Source organism: Lethenteron reissneri, chromosome 45 (genome assembly GCF_015708825.2).
Source record: "Lethenteron reissneri isolate LAM-NWPU_2019-01 chromosome 45, ASM1570882v1, whole genome shotgun sequence".
Lineage (NCBI taxonomy): Eukaryota > Metazoa > Chordata > Hyperoartia > Petromyzontiformes > Petromyzontidae > Lethenteron > Lethenteron reissneri.
In genome coordinates, this window is record NC_083823.1 from 181971 (window position 1) to 207085 (window position 25115).

The 25115-nt window shown below is 55.6% G+C and overlaps 1 protein-coding gene across 2 annotated transcripts in view; it reads right to left on the reverse strand.

The window, feature by feature from the left end:
* Window positions 1-363: 363 nt before the first annotated feature.
* LOC133353863 (glycerophosphodiester phosphodiesterase domain-containing protein 5-like) overlaps window positions 364-25115 on the reverse strand; it is a 31793-nt gene continuing 7041 nt past the window's right edge. The window contains exons 2-17 of one of the 2 annotated variants that reach the window (XM_061570338.1): window positions 23209-23333; window positions 21133-21236; window positions 18456-18549; window positions 14983-15042; window positions 13336-13434; window positions 12930-13023; window positions 12650-12795; window positions 11966-12045; window positions 11330-11567; window positions 10806-10943; window positions 9480-9640; window positions 8720-8867; window positions 8216-8298; window positions 6689-6703; window positions 3084-3196; window positions 364-1377 (exon numbers count right to left, since the gene is read on the reverse strand). In XM_061570338.1, the coding sequence (XP_061426322.1) occupies window positions 1247-1377; window positions 3084-3196; window positions 6689-6703; window positions 8216-8298; window positions 8720-8867; window positions 9480-9640; window positions 10806-10943; window positions 11330-11567; window positions 11966-12045; window positions 12650-12795; window positions 12930-13023; window positions 13336-13434; window positions 14983-15042; window positions 18456-18549; window positions 21133-21236; window positions 23209-23333 (1829 nt within the window). In that variant the 3' untranslated portion in view covers window positions 364-1246. Of the gene's footprint in view, window positions 1381-3083; window positions 3197-6688; window positions 6704-8215; window positions 8299-8719; window positions 8868-9479; window positions 9641-10805; window positions 10944-11329; window positions 11568-11965; window positions 12046-12649; window positions 12796-12929; window positions 13024-13335; window positions 13435-14982; window positions 15043-18455; window positions 18550-21132; window positions 21237-23208; window positions 23334-25115 lie in introns of both variants that reach the window. The other variant, XM_061570337.1, reaches the window with a different exon arrangement.

The following is a 25115-nucleotide window of genomic DNA, read 5'->3' on the forward strand; positions in this document are numbered from 1 at the left end:
CTCTCTCTCTCGCTCTCACGCGGCGCGGCACCCTGCAGGCGCCCCCGACAAGACTCGGACGACTCTGTTGCGTGGACCGCCCAGCGTCACAACGACGTCGGTGGTCGTACCGCCGTTGTCGCCGAGCGGACGGACCCCCCCCCCGATCGAGCCGGCGAGCGCAAATATCTTACGGGGGGTGGGAAGGGGGGGGAGGAAGCTCGAATCCACACCGCTGGAAGCGGCGGACGGCGGGCGTCAGCTTAACTCGGGAGCCGCGAGGCGGGCCAGCGGATGGAAGTACAGCAAGTAGGGGCTGGCGAAGGCTGTCTCTGAAACAGCAGGTTTTTGAGTGTTTTGGTCTTGCACGAGTAGACTTTTGTGTCCACCAGGGGGCAAGCCCGGTTTCCTCCCGCGCGAAACTAAAAGCAATCGGGAAACGGGCCAAACATCCCGGTGCAGGACTCTCCTGCAGAAACAAACACATTTTAAGACTCGGCGAGACGTTCGCGGCTAAACGAATGACCGACGAACGTCCCGATTTCATGTTGCTTTCAACAGCAGCACGGCAGTTGAATCAGCGAGGCAACTTTCTTGAATCCCCTCTGTCCACCCAGCATTAAAATTGGGTTCACCGCGGCCAATCGATGGGCCGGACGCGTGTGTGGTGGGGTAAAGTGTGGGCACTCCAACCTGTTCCAAGATATCTGGCCCGTATGGATGGAAGAGTAGACCAGAAAAAAAAAAACCCTTCCAGAGGGGCTCTAGTGGAAGCCCTTCCGGCAGCAGTGGCGTGCAGGGCTGCGCCTTTACCTTTACAATACACTTATTTTATTTCATGCAAACCGGATTAAAGGGCTCTCGCCTGGTTCACACAAAGCACCACTGGGGCCCTGCCTGACCACTGCTACTGGCGGTGCCACCAAAGACAAAGATCCCCCGTGCAGCCTTAACAGACTGTTGGGGCAAGTGATGTTAGCGAGCACCTACGAAGGCCGGCACGGCAGACGAGTTAGGTGGGCGATTAACACCACGCCCGGCCGCCTTTGTCTCCCCAGTGGCGATGTTTACACACAGCACCAGGTACTCATTTGAGTCCCAAATCGACGTAGGGGGAGGGGGCCCGGGACCGGTTCAGATAATCCTCGCCGACGTTGGCCGCGAGAGCGGGAATTCGAGCCGGAGCGCGCCACCCCGCTCCGCGTCGCCGCGACCCGCACACTCCTTAGTGGCGGTGGTGCCGCCGCCACCGCGCGATGGTGCCGCGTTACTCCACGCACGTCGGAGAGCTGTCCGCGTGCTGCGCGGGGGGCGGACTGCAGGGCTGGCTGGACGCCTCCTCGGTGGGGCTGTCCGATGACAGGGAGCACGCGTCCGATTTCATGACCCCGTTCTCAACTTCTGGAGGAAACAGCCGGGGGGGGCGCGGGGGTGACGTGCAGCGGTTCAAGCGCGGGCTCAGCCGTGTGCGCGCGCGCGTGTGTCCGCGTGTCGTCGGTCTTTCGAATGAGTAGCCGGTGCGGTGCGTAAACGTTGCCACTCGGGAGACAAAGGCGGCCGGGCGTGGTGCTGGCCACCCAACCCCCCCTCGTGTGCCGTGACGGCCTTCACAGGCGCTCGCTAACAGCACTTGCCCCAACAGACTGTTAAAGCTACACGGCCGATCTTTGTCTTTGTGTGTCTGTCCACCACCTGTATGGTTGTGTGCCCATCCATCTGTCTGTAAGTGTGTACGTATTGCAGTCCATCAGAGTCTGTCCACCAGTCCGTATGCCTGTCCACCCATCTGCGTTCGTGCCCATCCGTGTTCCCTTCCATCAATCTCGCCGCTCACTCTGCCGTTGATCAGGGCTGCACGTTCGTCCAACGTTCTCCGCTGTGCATCTGTCTCCGTCTGTGCCCGGGCACATCCATCTGCAGGACCACTCCATCATCCACTTATCTCTCTATCCGCTCACCACTTGCCTACTGCGCTGCTAGTCCCAATCTATCCAGCCACGTCCATGTGCATCCTGCGCCTGCCATCCGTCCGTCCAGCCGTCCACAGACAAAGAACAAAGATCCCCCCACCCCCGTGTAGCCTTAACAGACTGTAGGGGCAAGTGCTGTTAGCGAGCACCTATGAAGGTCGGCACGGCACACGAGGGGGTGGGTGGCCAACAACGCCCGACCGAATTTGTCTCCCCTGTGGCGATGTTTTTAGACACCGCACCAGGTACTCGTTTGAGGCTGAGTCGACCTAGGGGAGGCCCAGGATCGTTTCAGATAATCGTCACTGGTGTTGGCCGTGAGCGGGAATCGAACTCGTGTAGCCAGGTTCGTAGCGCAGCGTAGCGCTAACCGCTACACCACCGCTCCCTGCGCGCATTCCGTCCGTCCGCCGTCCACACACACACACGCGCACACACACACATACACACACACATACACACACACACACACGCGCACACACACACATACACACACACACATACACACACACACACATACACACACACACATACACACACACACATACACACACACACACATACACACACACACATTCACACACACACATACACACACACACATTCACACACACACATACACACACACGCGCGCGCACCGAGAGGTCGTCGCTGCGCATTGGCATCCCACCCATCGCCTGGATGCTGCCCCCCGTCCCCCCCCCCCCCGTCCATCTCTGGCTTAGCCTGTCCGCTCCTGAGAGTAAGATTCCACTTCCAGACGATCTTCTGGTACCCAAGCTCTCTCTCGACCCGCACGCCCCACACTTTGTCAAACCCCTCGAAACATTTTTCGCGCGGTGCTACCAACGCGGCAAAAGTCGCTTCTTCAACAGTGCCGCGCGAAAAAAACACCGTGCGATGCCCATTGCCGGGCAAACTTTCTGGGATGTTAATCGAGCAATTTTTGTCCCCCTTGTAGCGCTGACCTCGCCGGACAGACGTCGACGCGGGGAAATCCTCTCTCTCGATCGAAAAAAGGAAGACGATCGTCCCCGTTGGGCCCGACGTCCGTCGACGCGGGAGGGCGGGATGTGGCCTCGGCAGCGTCGGTTCGGACCGCGCCACCCGCAAACCGCCAGTGACCCAACTTACCGGTGAAGATGAGCTTCTCCTTCATTGTCTTGACGTCGCGGCTGTTCTTGCGCACGGACGTGCTCAGCATGATCTGCTCGGGGTTGTACACCGTCATGGAGCCCAGCCTCCACCTGCGGGGGAGGGGGGGGGCGAGGATGTCAGAGGTCAAGCTGGGGGCACCGCACGTTTCACAACGCGCCCGGGTTGTTCCGGGGCTTCACTTAGAAGTCGAGCGATCGTGCGATAGAGGTTTTGTTGAAAATTAATGGGGGTGGACCTGGAGCCACGTTGACAACCCCCACATCTACGGGGCGACTCATTTATAGATACTCCACGGATTTCTAATGACCCTTTAATAAAAAACTCAACTGAACAATTTTTTTATTTTACCAGGCAAGGCCCACTCAACTTTCCAGCTCTTTTTCTTCAGCGACCCAGCCACAAATGATAGCTCAACGAAGTGGCTTATTGGGTGGAAATGTATAGCATCCGAGAATCTAAAAGCGTGTTTCTAAATGTGGAGGAAAAAAATCAGGGGACCCGGAGAAAATCCACGCGACCACGGGGAGAGAGACAAACAAACTCCAAATATACGGCAGGTGTCCGGGCCAGAATTGAACCCACGACCTCCTGTATATCAGGTGAAGTAGTTAACATCTCCTCGCTACCGTTGCACGCCAATAATAACTTTGCTCTCAACATCCGAGTGAATACTGCGAGGACGATGGCTCCACGCACGTGCTAAGATTGTTGTGAGACGCGGAGAGGCCTTGAAACGAAATTTAGTTTTCGCTTTCATTTCCTCGCTAAAATTTGAGTGTCAATAATCAACACGTGGATTGCCCCCCCCCCCCCCGCCACTAAAAAAGGAATCAAAAAGTCAGAGCCAGTGGTGGAAATTCCACATTCCCATGGCAGGAGCAAACTCTTGCAAGAAGACAACCACTATTAACTTTCTCAGAGTGGGACACGGCATGCGTTATTAATTTCCTGCTATGTAGGTTATATATTTCTCATTGTACAGAATTGTCTATTTTGACGTTGAGTATCAATGTGATGATGATGGCGCTTTGGGCGGCAGAATTTTGTTACCAGAAAGGCACCGCGCGTGTGTAACGACTAAGTCCCTTCGAGCGGCTTGCAGAACGGCGCGGTATAAACGTCACGTAGCACTATCTAGCAAGCCGCAGCCAGGATTTGAACTCGCGAACCTTCCGATTGCGAGCCGTTCGCTCTCCCGCTGAGCCACCATGGGCTGTGGCCATGCGGCAACATCGAAGAGCCGAATGAAGTTGGCGCGCGGGCGATTTGGAGTTCCGATCGCGCGAAACAGGATATCGCCCCCTATTGGTCAATCGAAAGCAGGCAGATTTACTAATACTCGCCTGGTACGCGACGATGTCGTGTACAGCTTCCCATCGCTTTTGTGCGGGTTCGGTTTGTGCGATTCCGCGATTCTGTACATGCGACCATTTCACCCCAAAATTCGCTGTATTATGCGGCTTGAGGTCGCTCCGCATGCGGCTATTCGGCCGGACGTGGGACAGCGCGTGCTTAGAGAGTTTTTGGCTGCTATAAATTTCCGCGCGATAAGCCCAACTTCGTTGAGGTGTCATTTGTGATTGCCAGGTCGCTTCTGAAAAAAGAGTTGCACGGCTCAGCGGGCCTTGCCTGGCGAAAGAAAAAAATGTTTGCGTACCCTGCGGTTTCGCTTTGCGTTACACTTTCGTTTGGAGCACATACTCCTACTACTAATACCACCGCGCAGAGCGAGCGGAACCCTGTGCTGTTGGGCTGGAGCGGTGGCGCAAGCGGTTAGCGCACTGCCCTACCAACGCTAGCGGGCCTCGATTCACGGTGGCGAGCGGCGGTCTGAAACGGGGCCCCGGGCACCTCCCTTCACAACCCCGCACTGACCAGCGTGGTGAAGTATGGTCAAACAACCCCCCCCCACACACACACACACACGTATCCTACATGGCATGGCGTGGCCTTTGCTCAGCAGCGGATTGACCCATGACTATTATGTTATAATTGTGGGTGCTGACATGGTTTTGTCATGGTCAACGAAACAACCCAGAGGTGACTGGCGAAACTAAATCTCCAGTCGTGGCAGTAGCAACAACACGGGAGGTTTCTCAAATCCCACCAGCCCCCCCACCCACCCCGCAAGTTGTACTACACTGCACATGGGTCCACCGACCAATAGGGTTAAGTCGATCGGCAGGTCACGTCTGGTGGGGTAAAAGATGGGTAACCTCCCACCTCATCGAAGACATATGGCCAGTGTGGAAGAGTAGGCCAAATACCCCTGTAGAGTGGCTCTCTATAAAGGTCCCCCCTCCCCTCTAGCGGAGGCTCTCTTGCGCCAGCAGTGGGGTGAGCGAGCAATTGCAGGCGCTGCACCTTTACTGCTTCAAAAATAATCGTGTTCATGAAAAATAAGTTATTATAATTCTTGCAAGCAGAAAGAAAAAATCAGTCTTCCCGTGAACATGCAAATATAAAACTGAACATACTGCAAAATGCCATTACGACCGTTGCATGCTGCATGCGTTATCAGATATGACAAAAAACGTATCATTCATTACCAACGTTCATATGAAAGCCACGTGAAAAAAAGCACACACACACGGTAGTGTCGTGTGCTGAAGCGTGCTGAGAATCTGCGACCGCGACATCGGCGCCGGATGTCAGCTGTGTCCACAGGGCAATTCAAAACACGAGCCACACGAGGCAGGCTTCATTGATAAAAACACTACTCAACTTTTTCCGATAAAACATTTTTTACGTACAGCTCAAAAAAAATACACTGCCGCTCTTTGTACAGCGGCGCCGGTGAGAATCCGTGCAGCAATACTCCCTGGCTCCCAGTGGCGCTCGTTCCACAACTTGATTGTTTATATATGTTCACATATATAAACATACATTTATAAATAAATACAGTTATTAGACTCTCGATTATTCGCGCTAATGATGGTGCGAGGACCGCCGCGGGATCATTCGGAATCGCGGAAAATCCCAAAAAATGTTCCGTCAATTACAACTCGCAAAGAAAACGATCGGCTAAATCGCTGAAGCGCAACTGGCGCTTTCGATTGTTGCTCTGTCGGTCTGCAACGAATGCCGGCGACCGACCGACCGACCGATGCGGGTGCTTGGCAGCTCCCGCGCAGAAAACTCAGCCCCCACTTGGTGGATGGCGGCAGAGCCGCGCCAGTCATCATCAATCGAACGCCCACCAACTCGTTGCGAAGGTACGGAACTCCCGCCACCGTAGCCGTAGAGGCGGTCTCGCGTGTGGCTTTCGGATTAACCGGAGCACATTTTTTGTTTGGTTTAAAAGCACGGGACTTGCGGCGAACATTTCCAAGAAAAAGAATGTACAACTGTTTTTAGATGATTAGTTTGGGCTTAAGGGAGTAAAAAATTCCACGGGTTATTAGTTCGTGTTTAAAAAAATCTCGAGCGCGCGGCTAATCCGCAAATCGGATAAACCGCGAGCGGATAAATCGAGAGTCTACTTAATACGCACGACACAAATGAAGCAAAAACGACGACGACGACGACAACGGAGAGCCGGGCGTGCAGTTGTGCGACGCGCGGAGTCTTCGCCGGTTTACCTTATCAAATGATAGCTTTCAAGAGCGGCAAGCAGAAAGTCGACACGAGAGTTTGGTGTGAGGGAGGGAGGGAGGGGGGGAGGGAGGTAAAGAGAGACAGAGAGAGGTAGAGACAGAGAAAAAAGACGGAGACAGAGAGAGAGAGACAAAGGCGGGAAGAGACAGCGAGAATGAAAGATGTTACAAACAAATGACGAAAGGAAAAGAAGGCATTCGAAACGAACGCAACAGTGGACGTGCAAGCAAGGCCTGGCGCCGCACCCTTGAGCGGCGCTCGCTAACGCCGTGGATGAACTCGGCAGGTCCCCGTGCCCACGCTGGTGTCTGGGCTGCGTCGTGGTGAATGAACGATCTCTGCTTAGGGAAAGGAGCGACCCCCCCCCGCCATCGCCGCCGGTCACGCTGCCGGGGGGAGGGCCAATGCTCCGATTCGAGAACCGATTCTCTCATCGCAGCGCTCCTCCGAGTACGTCGGAGGAGGAAGGCTCTTTAGATATGTGAATTATTACTTTTTTGGCTCATTCGTAGCATTTAACTTCCTTGCTTCCGGCAGCGTCCGTCTCCGTCTCGTTTGTACTGTCCGTCTCGTTCGGTCCGTCTCGTTCGGTCCGTCTCGTTCGGTCCGTCTCGTTCGGTCCGTCTCGTTCGGTCCGTCTCGTTCGGTCCGTCTCGTTCGGTCCGTCTCGTTCGGTCCGTCTCGTTCGGTCCGTCTCGTTCGGTCCGTCTCGTTCGGTCCGTCTCGTTCGGTCCGTCTCGTTCGGTCCGTCTCGTTCGGTCCGTCTCGTTCGGTCCGTCTCGTTCGGTCCGTCTCGTTCGGTCCGTCTCGTTCGGTCCGTCTCGTTCGGTCCGTCTCGTTCGGTCCGTCTCGTTCGGTCCGTCTCGTTCGGTCCGTCTCGTTCGGTCCGTCTCGTTCGGTCCGTCTCGTTCGGTCCGTCTCGTTCGGTCCGTCTCGTTCGGTCCGTCTCGTTCGGTCCGTCTCGTTCGGTCCGTCTCGTTCGGTCCGTCTCGTTCGGTCCGTCTCGTTCGGTCCATCAGCCTACGGAGCACTTAAACCGTCGGGGAAATCATTTGCGGCACGGGAATAAATACGCGCGCGTGCCATTCGACGCAGCGCGCGTCGTACTCCCCCGCAAGGAGCGATATTAATCGACGAGCGTCGGCGCGCACGCCTAATGAAAAGGTCGGTCGATCCGGGAGAGAAAAAAATATATCTCTTTTGGTCAGAGCGCGGCACGAATCGGGCTCCTCGCTCGCATGACGGACAACGCCGACGATAACGACGAACGAGGGGGGGGGGGGGAGCAAACCATCAAACCCTCGCGGGGTCCGGGAGCACGAACCCTGCGACCAATGCGACGGGCGCGTTCATCCGCATTGGCGACGTTCATCATCGGCGCGGCCCCTAATTGCGCGCTGGCGGTTGCGATGATCTGGTGCCAATTTTTTTCTCTCCAATTCCCTTTTCCTCCTTTCCCCGGCTACAATGTACCCACGCTATCTGCACGGCGGCACGCGCGAGACACCAACCTCTGCACGATGAATATGGCTATGACCAGCGTGGCTGAGATGACGTCGGTCGTGATCCACATGAGCCTGTAGTCCCCAGGATTCTGGGACAGACACAAGGTGGGGGGGGTTACATAAATACAAACCTGTCGTTTTTTATATATATATAGTGGCGAAGTTCATGAAAACTGTATCTCCCAGCGTCACTGAACCTCTGAGCCACCCCGGCCACCACATCCTGGGATGCACATCGTCAACAGGGAGAGGGAGAGTGAACGAGAGCGGGAGAGAGCGGGAGAGATAATGAGAGAGCAAGAGAGTGAGACAGAGAGAGCAAGAGAGCGAGACAGAGCGAGAGAGCGAGACAGAGCGAGAGATCAAGAGAGCGAGACAGAGCGAGAGAGCGAGAGAGCGAGACAGAGCGAGAGAGCAAGAGAGCGAGAGTGAGACAGAGAGAGAGAGCGAGACAGAGCGAGAGAAAGAGCGAGTGCGCGCAAGGCGGCGCCGGCTCTTGCGAGCGTTTACCAAGCGCCACACGGGCTGGGGCAGGCGCGCCAGCGAACCGCAGTCGTTGGTGGTGACGGAGCGGGCGCCCGCGCACCACGCCATCGAGTAGATCCACGCAGAGTTCACGACGTACAGGTTCGTCGTCACGTTGTGCTCCGAGTAGTTGCTGCGTCGCGCAAGCGGCACACGGCGATACGGTTAACAACGACGGACGGACGTCGCTCATCATGGATTGTGAGCCTCCACTATCCCGGTCGCTCTCGGCTCCTCGCCTGGTTGGTTGAGCAAAATTAACTGATTCAAAAAAATAAGAATATGTTTTACCCTTTCTGGTAATAATATTCTAGATTAGAAGTTTTCGTGACTGCAAGGATTCATACTCTTTGGTTTGTTCGGTAAAGTCACGTGGGTGAAAAATTAATTATTTGAATTTTTTACCTACGTGACTTTACCGAAAAAAACAAAGAGTAAGGTGTTAAGATGTTCAAACACCAACTAGATACCTTTTGCACGTAATCAAAAGATAATTTTTTTATACTTTTGATACTGGCCAAAAGGTCCCATAAAATGTACCCGAAACAGAAACTGCGACAGTCGCACGAACGCCGCGCCAAATTCTGCGCCAACGCCGCCCCAAACGCCGCATGGAGACTGACACACTTCCTCCTGCTGGGGGAGGCCGTGCCGCCGAAAAGGGGGGCCCGCCCGCCCCCCTTGAACAAGCAGCAGAGATGGCGATCGTTGCCCCGGACCCCCCATCCTCACCCCCCCCTCCCACCTGATTTCTGGCTGGCTGATGCCACTGTAGTGGAGGTTGAGGGTCACGATCCGGTGGGCGTGGAGGTAGCTCAGCTCCTTCTTGACGCCCGTCGTCTGGCGGAACCCGGGCGCCAGGTCGAAGGCCACCAGGTCCCGTTTCTCGTCCGGAAGCCACATCATCTGCGAGGGGGCCGGGTGACGGGGCGGAGGGCGAGCGACGCGCGGACACGCTTTCGACGGCGTCTCGTTTTTCTCCCGCTGCCGCCCCCTTCCGAGGTTACCAGTGAGGACTCACGAGTGGGGGGGGTGGGGGGGTCAACCAGTGACCCTGACAGAATCAGAATATGTATCTATACTGGAGGAATCCGATGAGCTGCAAAGCTCTCATTCACAGATGTCCAGTCGGAGAGTCACGTGGCACCACGGTGGGAGAGATGTTAACTACCTCGCCTGGTGCGCAGGAGGAGGACGTGGGTTCGATCCCGACCCGGACGCCTGCTGTACATTTGGAGTTTGCGTGTTTCTCCCTGTGGTCGCGTGGATTTTTCTCCCGGTCGTCTGGGTTTTGCCTCTAAATTTAGAGTCAACGCGCGCTCCGAGTATTTGGCTGCTATAAATGTCCACGTCATAAGCCGCTTCATCGAGCTATCATCTGCGGCCAGGTCGCTTCTGAAAAAGAGCTACACAGCTCAGTGGGCCTGACCTGGCAAGATAACAATAGTTTAGTTTTATACGCAAGTTTTTTGTTTAGTTTAGGAGCTGTCTACATTTTCGCAGGGCGCTAAGTATTATAATTATTACTATTCGGAAACTGCCGTGACTTATGGAGCATAACCGTGGACCAATGACAAAGGTGAATGGAAGGGGACGCGGGGAGGTGCGCGCTGGGAAGCTGCACGGAGACCGGTGGGGGAGTGACGCGCGAAGAACCGGGGAAACAACCGCAGGTTCAGAGACACCACACGGAGCGCGAATGAACATACGTGGGCTTGTACCGGGTGGACTATGGTCAATGGATAAGACTGCCGATGGATTGGCAGCCAAAGGAGAAATAATGCAGGAGGACGACGACCACGGAGACGAAGCGATGAAGGTTGGCGAGCGAGCGAGGCAGGGAGCAAGCGAGCGCGTAAGTCGAGTGAAACTTGGATGGATGAGCGAGTGATTTGGTGATTGAGTAGGTAGGTCATTGATGAGCGAGTGAGCGGGCGAGTGAGTAGGTGAGCAAGTAAACAAGTGGATGAGCGAGCGAGCGGGTGAGCGAGCGGACGAGCGAGCGAGCGGGTGAGCGAGCGGGTGAGCGAGCGGGTGAGCGAGCGAGCGGGAGGGGCGGGAGTGTCGGTACCAGGCGGTGGGGGATGCGCGACGCCAGCACGGCCTGCACCGTCGTCTCGAGCCACGTGTCCGCGTACGGGTGGTCCCAGGGCGGCCGGCGCAGGTCAAAGATCACCGACTGGTTGCGCTGCGCTGCCAAGTGCAGCACCTGACACGCAAGAGCGCACACACGCACACACGTGAACACGCATGCGCCGAGCGGCTGCGGCGACAGCGCAGACGGGTCAAGCTCCTCGCCACCCAGACCGGCGCGGGGCGGCGGGCGGAGCGAGCCTCTCCGTCTGCAGCTCCGAGCCAGCGGTGGAAATTCCACATTCACGCAACGGGGGACGGGGAACGGGGAAAGGGAACCCCCCCCCACTACTCCCCGTACGGCCCCCCACAAGACGACTTGCTGGCGACGCTCCGCCGCGGGGGCTCATCGCCCGCGTTTGCCGCGTCGCTCCGCGGCGGACGGACGAGGGTAGAAACAAACGTTCAGATTTTGTGCCTCGCCGAGAATTCGACAGATGCACCGGTAAAACCCAACGAGACCTCGGACAGCTCGCCGACGCTCTGGTTGCTGGCGAGGGCGCGGTCGTCGGGCGACAGCGACGCCGCGGTGCCGAAGGGGTCGCTTCGCAGGAACCAGGAGCCCGCGTTGAGCGAGCGCAGCTCCGACATGTTGAAGCGGGAGGGGTGCGCCGAGGCACGCGGCTCCCCGAACACGCGCAGCGCGTCTGTCGTGCGCCGCAGGTCGGTGTCGTGCATCAGGAACGGAACGCCGTCCAGGCTGTGTGGGACGGAGGACGGGGGGGGGGGGTGCGGCGGGGTGCAGTCGTTGGCACGAGGAGCAGAGAGTCGTTATCGTCATCATCATAATCGTCATCACTGTCGTCATGATTATTGTCGTCAAACATCATTCGTCATCAACGTCGTAATGGTTGTCGTTATCGTCATTGTCATCATTGTGATGATTATCATCATCGTCGTCGTCACCCTCATCACTGCTGTCACCGTCACATTTGTCACCGTGGTCTTCATCACAATTGATGACAAGACCATCGTTGTTATGTTCATCGTCGTCATTGTCATCATCAGCCGCCAAACATCGTAGCAACACAAGCAAACAATCATCTATTCTACTCTGCAGTATCATCAGCAGCAGCAGCAGTGGCGGTGCTAACCCACCTGAGCATCACGTCTGTCTCTAGTCCCTCGCTGCATTCTGTCGCTCGCTCGAATGACATGATCGTGTTCTCTGGGGCAAGCTGCAACAACAAGACAAATATCCCCTGTGTAGCCTTTAACAGACTGTTGGGGCAAGTGCTGTTAGCGAGCACCTATGAAGGTCGGCACGGACACACGAGGGGGTTGGTGGCTAAAACCAAGCCTGGCCGCCTTTGTCTCCCGAGTGGCGATGTTTACACACCGCACCAGGTACTCATTTGAGGCAGAGTCGGCCTAGGAAAGGCCCAGGACCAGTTCAAATAAATGTCACCGGTGTTGGCCGAGAGCGGGAATCGAACTCGGGTCGCCGGGTTCGTAGCGCTAACCGCTGCACCACCGCTCCCCACCAAGCTGCAACTCGCGCACACGCACGCATGCGTGCTCACGAACACACATATCGGCACACGAGCGGGTGGGTGCCAGCGCCAAGCCCGGCCACCGTCGTCTCGTTTACACACCGCACTGGGTATTCATTTAAGGCCGAGGCGACCTAGGGGACGCTCGCAACCGGTTCAAATATTCGTCGCCGACTTTGGCGGTAAGCAGGAATCGAACTTGGGGGTCGCCGGGTTCGTGCGCGACAACTACGGCGCGCCACTGCACGCGGCCATGACGGTCCCCGGTTGCTGCGGCGCTCGCGGTTACCATGGGCGCCCCGCGGTGTCCGAAGAGTTTTGGTCGCGCCGGGAGGTCCCTCTCCTCCACGATGCAGGGCGAGCGCACGAGCAGGGGCAGCAGGTAGAGCGTGAGCAGCGCGGCCAGGTACACGAGCACGATCGACACCTGCAGGGCTACGCACGCACGAGCACGCGTGAGAGCGCACGCGCGTAGCACACGCGTGTAGCACGCGCGTGACACGCACGTGGCATGTGCGATGCTCGCAAACGCAGGGGGGGCGCTCGTGGCGCGTGCGTGCGCTCCTCACCGAGTCGATCGGTGCGGGCGAACTGGCCCGCGACGAGCCACGCCATGAGGGTGAGTCCCACCACCGCGCCGATGTGCAGGAACGGCGCCGTCGACTGCACCGGGCACGCGCACCAGCAAACAAGGCCCGTTGCCCGAAACGTCGGCAACTCCTCCACACACGCTCATTCCGCCCGAACCCCCGGAGACAAATGCCGTTCTGCGTGATGCGAACCTCACCAACCGTCAGACATTCACCGCTCACAAGCCATCAGTCAACCCACCTGACTAATACCACTCTCACCAGTCATGGAGTCACCTGACCCTCACCATTCACCAACTCACCGCACCACCCACCTGTCGTCAACTCACGACTGAGCGAGGCTACCGCCGGTCGTGACGACGCAGCTGGGGGTGGGGGTCGTTACCTGGAACGAGTAGACGAAGGTGCTCCACTCGTCGCGCCACAGCTCGTACGCGGCGACGATCAGCGCGACGAGGAAGACGAGCGACGTGCAAACGCCGACCTGCAGGTGGGAGAACGGTGGAGAAGGGGGGGGGCGGTGAACGTCGCTCACCGCCTGGCCGCGTTCGCGGCACGCGCGCATAAGCAACGGAGTTTTACGATCGGTTTAAAAAAACAACAACAGCAGCGACCACGGGTTCACCAGAGTAACTGGCGTACGCGTGCCGCGCGCACGGTGGGGTGAGGTGAGGTGAGGTGGGTGACTTGACCTACGGCAGGCATGTCCAAAGTCCGGCCCGCGGGCCAATCACGGCCCGCGGGCAGATTTCATACGACCCGCAGCTTCGGTCTTATAACGTGTTATTTATGGCTCGCCAGCTCTGTCAGAATAAATACATCATTTAAGGTATTCTATACAGTTTGCTCAATGTTATCTGACTGAATGAAAGGCAGAATTGCGTTTTTAGAGTTGTTCCCATCTGCCTGAGCGGCTTATATTTGGTTACATTGTCATTTGAAAAATAAAGGTAATTGTGACAATGAAAATTGTTTCATCACAGTGTGTGTGTTTCCACGTAACTTTTGTGGTTGAAACAATGTTAAAATAAACTATTGGCCCCCGGGCATCTTCACTTTATCAAATGTGGCCCTCTTTACAAATAGTTTGGACACCCCTGTCCTACGGGAAGCCCGGCCAGCGTTTACGAGTCCGCCAAATTGCCCTCTAAAGCAAGAGGGCGGCTATCGCGGGGTGTGGCAGGCGAGTGGCGCGCGCGAGCGCCTGCGGGGGCTGCGCGTTTAGCGTCTACCTCTCCAGAGAAAGACGCGACGACCAGGATTGCCGGAGATCGCACGCACGCACGCTTGAGCGCGGTACGCACGTTTGGGCGACGGCAGGAAACCGATGTGGAACTTCTGCCGAGCGACCGCTAGAGGTCCCCGTGGCTCTGAGAGCGAACCTCTCGAGAGCTAAACACTTTTGCTATTTTACCCGGCATGGACCACAGAGCCACGTAGGTCTATTTCAGAAGCGACCAGGCCACAAATGACAGCTCAACGAAGTGGCTTATCGCGTGGAAAATTTACAGCAGCAGCCAAACACTATCAACGCATGGTGATGTCGATTCTAAATGTGGTGTGAAAAACGGGAGGACCCGGAGAAAAATCCACACCACCACGGGGAGGGAGAGAGACACGCAAACTCCAACAATACAGACGTCAGGGTCGGGATTGAATCCACGACCTCCTGCGTACCAGGCGAGGGAGTTAACATCTCATAACCGTGGCGCCCACGGTTGGGGGTTACGGTGGGGAATAGAGATGATGGTATTTTATTTTTTTTAAGTGCTGCAACCCCCCACCCAGCACCACCGACTACTGCGTAGACCAGAAGCCACTTCGAGGGGCCTCAGAAGTAGCTTTGCGACATCCGCTTTCGCGGGCCCTTCCCTAAACGTGACGCGGGAGATCTGAAGGGGTTCTTCATCACGTGACGCTACGAGCATCTGAACGTGCATCGAACTTGGGGGAAGAAAATAAATAAAAAGTAAATAATAAAAATACCCAAAAAAGATTTTTTTTTTACGGACCGGCGCGACCGCCCACTCACCTTGTGCGTCCAGTGCATGTACATCTGCAGGCCCACGGAGACGTGGCACAGCGCCAGCACCTGTCGGGCGGCGGGCAGAGAGAGGGAACGGAAGATCACGCTCAGGCATCGACGCGCGGCGAAACAACACGCTGGGGGTCGGGGGGGGGGGTGCGGCGAAGGGGGCGACGACGCAAAAAATAAGTGGCACTGGAACGAGCGGTGACGCCGGGGCACGAACGCAGGCAGGCGAGCACACGTGGACACTGTCGTGCACGCAAGTGAAACACGTGGGGGGCACGCAGGTGAAACACGTGGGGGGCACGCAGGTGAAACACGTGGGGGGCACGCAGGTGAAACACGTGGGGGGTACGCAGGTGAAACACGTGGGGGGCACGCAGGTGAAACACGTGGGGTGCACGCAGGTGAAACACGTGGGGGGCACGCAAACACAGACGAGCTCTGCCAGCGAAGCCGGACCGACACCGACAGCCGCCAGGTGCACTTTGAGGCTAGCACGTGAAGCGTCGGAGGCTCGCCGCCAGGAGATCACGGGACAGACCCAGGTGGTGCCATGGGATGACCGACTGAGATGACCGGCAGATGCACCAGCTGTGTCCCCCTACTGTGCCATATATAGCATCCCACACACACATGCGAACAAAGACCCCCCCCCCCCCCCGACCGTGTAGCCTTCACAGACTGTAGGGCCAAGTGCTGTTAGCGAGCACCTATGAAGGCACACGAATGGCACACGAGGGGGTGTGTGGCCAGCAACCACTCCCGGCCGCCTTTGTCTCCCCAGTGGCGACGTTTACACACCGCACCGGGCAATCATTTGAGGCCAAGTAGACCTAGGGCCCAGGACCGATTCAGATAATCGCCACCGGTGTTGGCCGTGACCGTGAATCTAACTCGGGTCGCCGGGTTCGTAGCGCAACGCGCCAAACCTCTACACTACCGCTGCCCTACAAGACAAAGAGTCTAAAAGCGAGCGCCTAATTAACGCCTGCACACACACACACGGCCCTCAATCAGTCATTAGTCTGGAATCAATACGACGAGAAGTCTAATAAAGCGCTCCAGCAAATTGACTGCGTTCATTAACGCAACGCAGGAGGCGCGGGGGCCCGTGCCGCTGATGAACAAGTCAGCAAGTCAACAAGTAGACAAGCAAACAATGCGGCGATCGTTGGCGAATAGGGAACACGCGGCGCCATTCACGGGGAGGGGGATTGCGTGCTGCTCGCGCCGATATAACAACAATCTAGCAACAATATAGCCACAATATACCAACGATCTAGCAACGATCTAGCAACGATCTAACAACGATCTAACAACAATCTAGGAACGATCTAACAACGATCTAGCAACGATATAACAACGATCTAACAACGATCTAGCAACGATATAACAACGATCTAACTTTATTTCCCAGAAGCGACCTGGCCACAAAACGAGCACGATTTATTCCGTGTGTTCTCTTGCGCTCAGACCAACGGGGCGTTGGAAAAAAAAATATATATCCGGTTCACCCTTCCTGGAAAGAAAACAGGAGTTGTGCTAAGATGTTCAAACGAGTTCGCATTAACCACACACAGACGTGCAAACAAACGTAGCTCTGATAATATAAGCATCGTCTTTGAAACTGAATGGCCTACACACAAGACAATGCATTCATTATCAGAGCATGTTTGTGTTTGCATGCTCACCACAAGCACCGCGTGCGGTCAATGCAGACTTGATTTCTTGCAAAAGGTACCCATTTGGTGTTTCAACATCTCAACACACCTCCTGTTTAAAACCTACTCTTATCATACCATTTGGTTTTTTCGGTAAAGTCACGTAGGTAAAAAAATCTAATCAAATAAATGATTTAGATTTTTTACCTACGTGACTTTACTTTGCAGTCACGAAAGCTTCAAGCCTACTCTTATCTTTCATGCTTTGAGACTGGCAAAAAAAGGGTCCCATGATAATTAATATAGAAAGGGTAAAATCTATTTGTATTTTTTCAAAGAAAAAAAAATCACACCCCCCACCACCACGATCATAAAAAATTAATCAAAGACATATCAACGTCAAGTGGTTTCGCGACGAACACCTGCAGACATGCACGCACGCGGCTATACACAAAGACAGCGCGTGGCGGTGCCGGTCGTTCTGCCAGCGAGCAACTCGTCGAGGTCACCATGACGCATGGAGGGGGCTGGGACGTGGCCAGAACCACACCCGGCCGCCTTTGTCTCCCCAGGGCCGATGTCTACACACCGCGTCGGGTGCTCATTTGAGGCCGAGTCGACCTGGCAGAGGCCCAGGACCGGTTCAGGTAATCGCCGATGTTGGCCATGAGCGGGAATCGAACTCGGGTCACCGGGTTTGTTGCGCTACGACTCCCTCAAGTAGATGACGACGAAAATCCCCCGTGTAGCCTTCACAGACTGTAGGGGCAAGTGCTGTTAGCGAGCACCTACGAAGGCCGGCACGGCACACGAGGGGGTGGGTGGCCAACACCACGCCCGGCCGCCTTCGTCTCCCCAGTGGCGATGTTTTTACACACCGCACCAGGTACTCATTTGTGGCTGAGTAGACCTAGAGGAGGCCCAGGACCGGTTCAGATCATCTCGACTGGTGTTGGCTGTGAGCGGGAATCGAACTCGGGTCGCCAGGTTCGTAGCGCAGCACACTGACCGCTTACACGCTACCGCTCCCCGCGTAGAAACGCGCGCGCACACGCACACACGTGACAATCGCAAAACCTCTCATACAACCTTCAAGGCTGCAGCAACAAACACTATTTGTGAAGACCCGTCCAGACACAAAGCCGACTAACTCTGCGTTCGAAAAATAACATCCCACACGGAAAGACCGTCGAGCAGCGGCAAACGAAATCATGAAACTGAAGATCGATATTCTCCGTGCTCACAAGTTCAAAATGTACACGTCTGCAGACGGTTCGTCAAGAGAGGCGACGACAAGCTGCCAAGGCGCGGCGCGGGGAACACCGTGCCGCCCGGGACGTTGTTTTCGACGGCGCGAACACAGGGAGCGCTCGTCCAGGCGGACCCGGCTTCAAGGCGATGAACTTCAAGAGCGACGCAGCAACAAAGCGGACAGAACAACTCCGTGGCGACGAGTCCACAGTGACGCGGTGGAACCGTCCGTCGTTCCAATCGCCGTGCCGGCAGACGGAATCGAAACCGGCGAGCTCCGGATCGCAAGCCCCACCGCGTGCTGCCAACCGTCACGTGACTGTTGGCGGCTCCCCACTTTCGCTCTTCCCCCACGACCTCATTCCGAACTTTGGTTTCAACACCGCGCGACCAAACGGACATCGGCGTCTACTGATAGGGTTTTTCCCCTTTTTTCTGGCAACAAAACTGACACCTTTTGCAAAGAATCATGCTTACATTAACCACAATACTTGCAGTCAAATGCAATGTCGTACAGCGCCCGTCGCGCTGTACGACGCCGTGAACGCAGGGGGAGCTCACCAGCAGCATGACGAGGTAAGTGAGGAGCGCGATGGCGATGACGAACATCGGCACAGACCAGCTGTACCAGTAGCCGAGCTTCGAGTAGAGAAACCTGGGCGGAACGACAGCAGCGCGCGCGCTCCATTGCCCCAGCTTTGTGCGAAGTGTCGATGAGCGGGCGTGCGTGCGTCTGTGCGTGCATGTCAATGTCTGCTCGTCAAAGAAGCATAAACCACCATCACGTGAACGGCGGTCATCCTCGCAGCGGCGCTTTTTGGCTGGCCATCGAACAAAAGACGGTCACCGCATCGCGCGTGTCCGTCTGGAACGCTCTTTCCTTCCGATATTAGGAAGCCACTGGAGCTGTGCACTTGTAAATCATCTAGATTGACAAACTCATTTCTTTAGAACAGATTTTTGTGTTTAGATTGTTGTCCGATTAGCATGGTTGGCTACGTACGGTGCAATAAAAAGTTAAGTATACATACATACAAAGACTCTGTCGGCGACCAACAGGAAACCGAATCACAAGCAATGCACACCTTTGCGTGCTGCTAAATCCAGGCCGGTACGGCGCATGAAGACGGGGTCGGGCCGGCCAATCCCAGCGGCAAAATTCCCAAATTCCAGGCGACGTATACAGGAGGTCGCGGGTTCCATCCCGACCCTGTCGCCTGTATATTAGGAGTTTGCACGTTCCCCCCATGGTCGCGTGGATTTTTCCCTCGGGTCCTCTGGGTTTTCCCTCCACATTTAGAATCAACGTGCATTTAGAGTATTTGTTTGCTATACATTTCCACGTGATAAGCCACTTTGTTGAGCTATCATTTGCGACGGGCACGTCGCTTCTAAGAAAGAGCTATATAGCTCAGTGGGCCTTACCTGGTAAAATAAAAAGTTTACGCTTTATAGAACTGTAAGCAAGTGGAGTCGATTTAGAAGCCTGCCACTTCAATCGCTGCCAAAGCTACAATGTTTACCGGCATGCAATAATGGATCATTGAACGAGCACGGGGTATTTAGGAAATGACGAGGTCATAAAAAACCACTATGCCAGCAATAGCTACGGATAACATTTTGCAAAGCACTTAACGGGCAAATAGCTATTACTTAACGGGCAATAGCTATTTATTTATTTACAAATTGGAATTGCAGTGCTTTCGTCATCTGATATATGTTTATGTTAGTATGAAAATAAAACACGGGAAAAAAGTTATACAGCTACAGCAAGCACGACAAAACGACCATTTGCGAAAACGGACGATATGATTATTATTATTTTTCTCTTCCATAAGAGGTTTCTTGGGTTAGATCGCGTAAATATAAACGTGTCGTTAAACCCACCTCCACGCGACACAGCCAATTAGTAAGGTTTGTCACGTAAACAATTAGTTACTAGTTCAGCACAACGGTTGTGTTCGAGTACCGTTACGTTTCGCCGGTAATCACAACAACCAGCCTCATCAGGCGACAGCCAGAATTGGTCGCGAAAGCCCACGCGTTACAACTGCCCTTTTTTATTTTTTTCTCATTACTCAGAATTTTCTCGTCTCACTTTTGGGCTCGACTTGCAATGTGATGATGGCGCTTTTGAGTGGCACGTTTGTGGCGCCACGCGTACGTCAACAAATATAAAACGCCGACTCGACTTATAAGCTGCCAAGGCGATGCCCTGGCAGCTGCTCGCAAACGACGCTCGTGGCGGCAAAGGCCTATCGGTACCCGGCCGGGTATGGGTACGGGTAGCCGTTTGCGACCCTGGTGCAGCCGGGTACGGGTAGGCCGTGAGTCACTGGTGAGTAACCGTTTGTCACTCATTTCGGGTAGGGTACGGGTATGGGTAGGGAACGGGTACCCGTATCCGGCCTGGTACAGGTACGGGTACCCATTTGCGACCCTGGTGCGGCCGGGTACGAATACGTGTAAGGAATCAAAACCCGTTTGCGACCTCTGGGGTACGTGCACGTGCGTTCCAGCGTTAGCAGGTTTGGGGGGTGTACCCCCGATTTACCCCACCCACACCCGACCTGCCGGTCACAGACGAACTGTGGCATATACCCGCTTATACCACTGAGGCGAGCTACAAGGCAATGTTTTTCAGAAGCGACCTGGCCACAAATGATAGCTCAACGAAGTGGCTTATCGCGTGGACGTTCATAGTAGTCAAGTACTCTTAAACGCACGCCGATTCTCATTGTGAAGGGAAAAATCGGAGGACACGGTTAAAAAAATCCACGCCATCATGTAGTCAACATCTCGCCACCATGATGGTGATGAGAGAGACACGCCAACTCCAAATACACTCCAGGCGTCAGGGGTCAATATCGAACCCACGACCTCCTGCGTACCAGGCGAGGCAGTTAACATCTCCTAGTCTCGGGCGGTGGGGTGGAACCGGCGACCTCTGGGTTGCATATCCACCGTGCTGACCGCTGCTCCAGGGGTGGTGGCCCGAGCCGCGGACATTTGCACGGTGCCAACGATCGTGGCGGCGAAACGTTGCAGACCCTACCGGCGTCGCGCAAGCGAGAGGCTTTTTTTTATTTTCCTGATGACGATCGCTTGCGTTGTGATCGAAACGTCGTAGTTTTCGTTCTTTTCTTTGAACCTATCTACGCGACTGCCGAAAGACCCAAAGAATATGAATTCCTGCAGTGACGAAAGCTTTAAGTCTTGATTTAAGCGAGAGGCTCACCACTCAAAGTCGTTGTAGTCGTTGCTGGCTTGGCACCAGAAGTAGAACCAGATGGCGGAGAGAGCGCAGGTCAGGAAGACGAGCAGGAACCACAGCCTCTCCCACTGCAAGACAAAAAAACAAAGAACCCACCCGTGTAGCCTTAACAGACCGCTGGGGCAAGGGCTGTTAAGCGAGCAGCACCTACGAAGGCCGGCACGGCACACGAGGGGAGTGGGTGGCCAGCACCACGCCCGGCCGCCTTTGTCGCCACGGTGGCGATGTTTACACATTGTTGTCTAGACATCGCATCAGTTATTAATTTCAGGCCGAGTCCACCTAGGGGAGACCCGCCAAAAGCAACTGCGCCACCGCTCCTGCAGTAATTTTAAGGCCGATCAGACTTAATCCACATTGCACGCACACGGAGAAAAAAACCCTAACACATAAGTTCATGCCTATTATACATTTTTCGTGAAATTACACAAATTGCTATTCGTCGCGAATTCCACACGGATTCTCCGCAGCATTTAAATGTTTTAATATCCGCTGCAGCGGCGGAAGGAGGGAGGGGGAGGGAGGGAGGAGCCCTCGGAAGCCACTGCGCGTGAACGCGGCACGGATTTGTGTTCGCTCCGTAATCGCAATTAGCGCCCCGGAGAATGTACGAGTGGTGCGGATTATAGCGCGCCGGCATCATCGTCGTCATTGTCACGGCGAGCGGCCATCGCTTCGGGATCGCTTCTCCCGTCACACGCGATCGCTCAACGGCACGGACGCTTTGAACGCGCGCCGACCTCGCGGTTCGCGGGCGCTGGGTTCGACTCCAGAATCGAGGTTGCTAGCATTGCAGGACATCTTCTACATCAGTCATTGCCGCCGTCGATCCAGCGGCTGGGAACCGATTTATTTGCCGGGACATCTTCTTTCTCACGATTGTCCAAACCTTGGCTTCAAAAACGTATTTCCGCGGATGATGACGCTGCTGTTGCTGCTGATGACGCTGCTGCTGATGATAATGATGACGCTGCTGCTGATGATAATGATGACGCTGCTGCTGATGATAATGATGACGCTGCTGCTGCTGATAATGATGACGCTGCTGCTGCTGATAATGATGACGCTGCTGCTGCTGATAATGATGACGCTGCTGCTGCTGATAATGATGACGCTGCTGCTGATGATGACGCTGCTGCTGCTGATGATGACGCTGCTGCTGCCGATGATGACGCTGCTGCTGATGATGGTGCCGGTGAACGAGCGACTTGACATAACTTCTAACGGTGCCTGAGGAGGGGCGAGGAACCGAAGCGATACGGAACAAATGCAGTTCGGGTCCTTGCTTATAAGTTGAACTCCTCCAAATGTTGGACCCCCCCCCCCCGCCCAGCGCTGGCAAGGAGCTCCGTGGCAGGCAGAGGAGGAGGAGGAGGAGGAGTCCATCCGGCGTTCGGCCCTCGGAAGCGAGCAAGGCCCCAGAACGGAACGAGACCCCCAAAGACGATGACCCGGGGGGAGGGGGAGGGGGGTTTGCTTGGCTTTGCTCAAGCGGCAACGCCGGCCGAACAGCGCCGCGTGGCTTCACTTGCAAACACGGATCCTCGTTGGTCGGCGACACCAAAGTCATTCGCCTCCCGTGGAGAGAGCGACAATGAAGCGTAGGAGAAAGCCGGTGGAGAGGCCGCTGATGGCTAACCATGCGTAGTGTGCGTGTGTCAACCGTGCGCAAACTGCCTGTATAACCAAGGCACGCCGTCACCATCCAAGCCATCAGTTTGGCCAGGTTGCAGCCAATTAGCTCGGGTTCATCATCCCATTCCCACTGGAAACGGGGGGGGGGGGGGGCGAGTCAATGACGTCGCCACGGCTAATCGCGCCGGTTGCCAATTTAGTCGCATGTTGTTTTGCAAAACACGATCAATCGCGTCGCTGTGACGACGGTGCTCTGTCGTGACTGACGACGACGACGTCTCCAAGTCGGCTTAGCGCAGCGCTAACAGCTCCGCTGCCGCGCGTGTGTGCGTGCGCGCGTGTGTGCACGTGCGTGCGACGTTTGCTTGCCCCCCCCTCCGCTGGCGCTCGCTCGCCCACACCGACCTTGGTGGAGTCGTCGTGCGAGCGCTGGTAGCGCTTCCACCGGCAGCCGTACAGGCCGGCGAGGCATGACAGGCAGAGCTGGGGCCGGTAGTACTGCAGCGGCTGGTGCTTGACCATGGCGGCTCCTGCGAGACAAGGGGATCCGGCACACGGGATCAGCGACAGTGGGATCAGCGACAGTGGGATCAGCGACAGTGGGATCAGCGACAGTGGGATCAGCGACAGTGGGATCAGCGACAGTGGGATCAGCGGAAGCGGCATCGTCCACGCTGATGGCATCGTCGGGATCGTCGAGATCGTCGTCAACGGCATCGGCCTCGTTAGTCGTCGTCGTCATCATCAGCGGTGGCACCGTCGTTTATTAACGGCATCGTCGGGGTTATAACGAACAGCGTCACGCGTGTTAACACCATCATCATCATGAAGAGCGGCATAATTATAAACGATGTCATCATCAAGACCATCAAGAACAGTCGTCGTCAGGATTGTCATTATCATCATCATTATTATCATCATTATGAACAGCATTGGCATCATTATCAAGGCCCGCGAAATCACTTGGTCTGGCCCTGCCAAGGCAACCGCAGGCGGGACTCGAAATTCAATAAATCTCGGAGCAAACCTGGAAAAGCAGTTGCGAGTAGCAGCAACATCAATACCAGCCAACATCACACGCCTCACCAAAGAGAAGCAGTTCCAGCCATCACATTAGGGGTGAGTTAATTAAATGTTTGACCAAATATAAACAGGCTAATTTTGAAGTTGATAATTTTGTATGGCCCGCGAATGATGTTATAAATATCCAAATGGCCCTTGGCAAAAAAAAGGTTCCCCACCCCTGATCTAGACTATCATTAACAGCAGCATCAACACGGGCATCAACATCGTCAATAACAGCATCGCAAGTTGATCCCAATCTGACTACAATAGCTGCCAACTGCCCTACCGGCGTCACGTCACGATATGTTGAAACCGTTCAGAACGTTCTCGCACAGCAGCGCAGCTCGTTGCATCAGAGAAAAGGGGCCCACAGAAGCGGACATCACAGAGCTTCCTCTGAGATCGCTTCACGGTGACCTCTGGCCCACACAGCAGAGGGGGCTGCACCAGAGGTCGCAATCGGGTACCCAATACCCGTACCCTACCCGATACCCGGCTACCCGTACCCAGCCGGGTACGGGTACCCGTTCGCGACCCTGGTGCGGCCGGGTACGGGTACGGGTAGGCCGTGAGTCACTGGTGAGTAACCGTTTGGCACTCATTTCGGGTAGGGTACGGGTACCGGTAGGGAACGGGTACCCGTACCCGGCCGTGTACAGGTACGGGTATCCGTTTGCGACCCTGGTGCGGCCGGGTACGGGTACGGGTAGGCCGTGAGTCACTGGTGAGTAACCGTTTGTCACTCATTTCGGGTAGGGTACGGGTACCGGTAGGGAACGGGTACCCGTACCCGGCCGGGTACAGGTACGGGTATCCGTTTGCGACCCTGGTGCGGCCGGGTACGGGTACGGGTAGGCCGTGAGTCACTGGTGAGTAACCGTTTGTCACTCATTTCGGGTAGGGTACGGGTACCGGTAGGGAACGGGTACCCGTACCCGGCCGGGTACAGGTACGGGTATCCGTTTGCGACCCTGGTGCGGCCGGGTACGGGTACGGGTAAGGAATCAAAACCCGTTTGCGACCTCTGGGCAGCACTTTCCCACCCACTCCGGCGTACGGGAGTGATGTCCGTCGCGCGACACTCACACCGACCGACGTCTGTAATTCTCAGAGTTGGAATTTGCCAAAAATGATCCGGATCAGAATATTTATTCATACTGGAGGAGGAATCCGATGAGCTATGAAGCTCTTTTTCACAGATGACCAGTAGGGACGGGTCAGAAGGTTACAACAACAGACAGTACCAA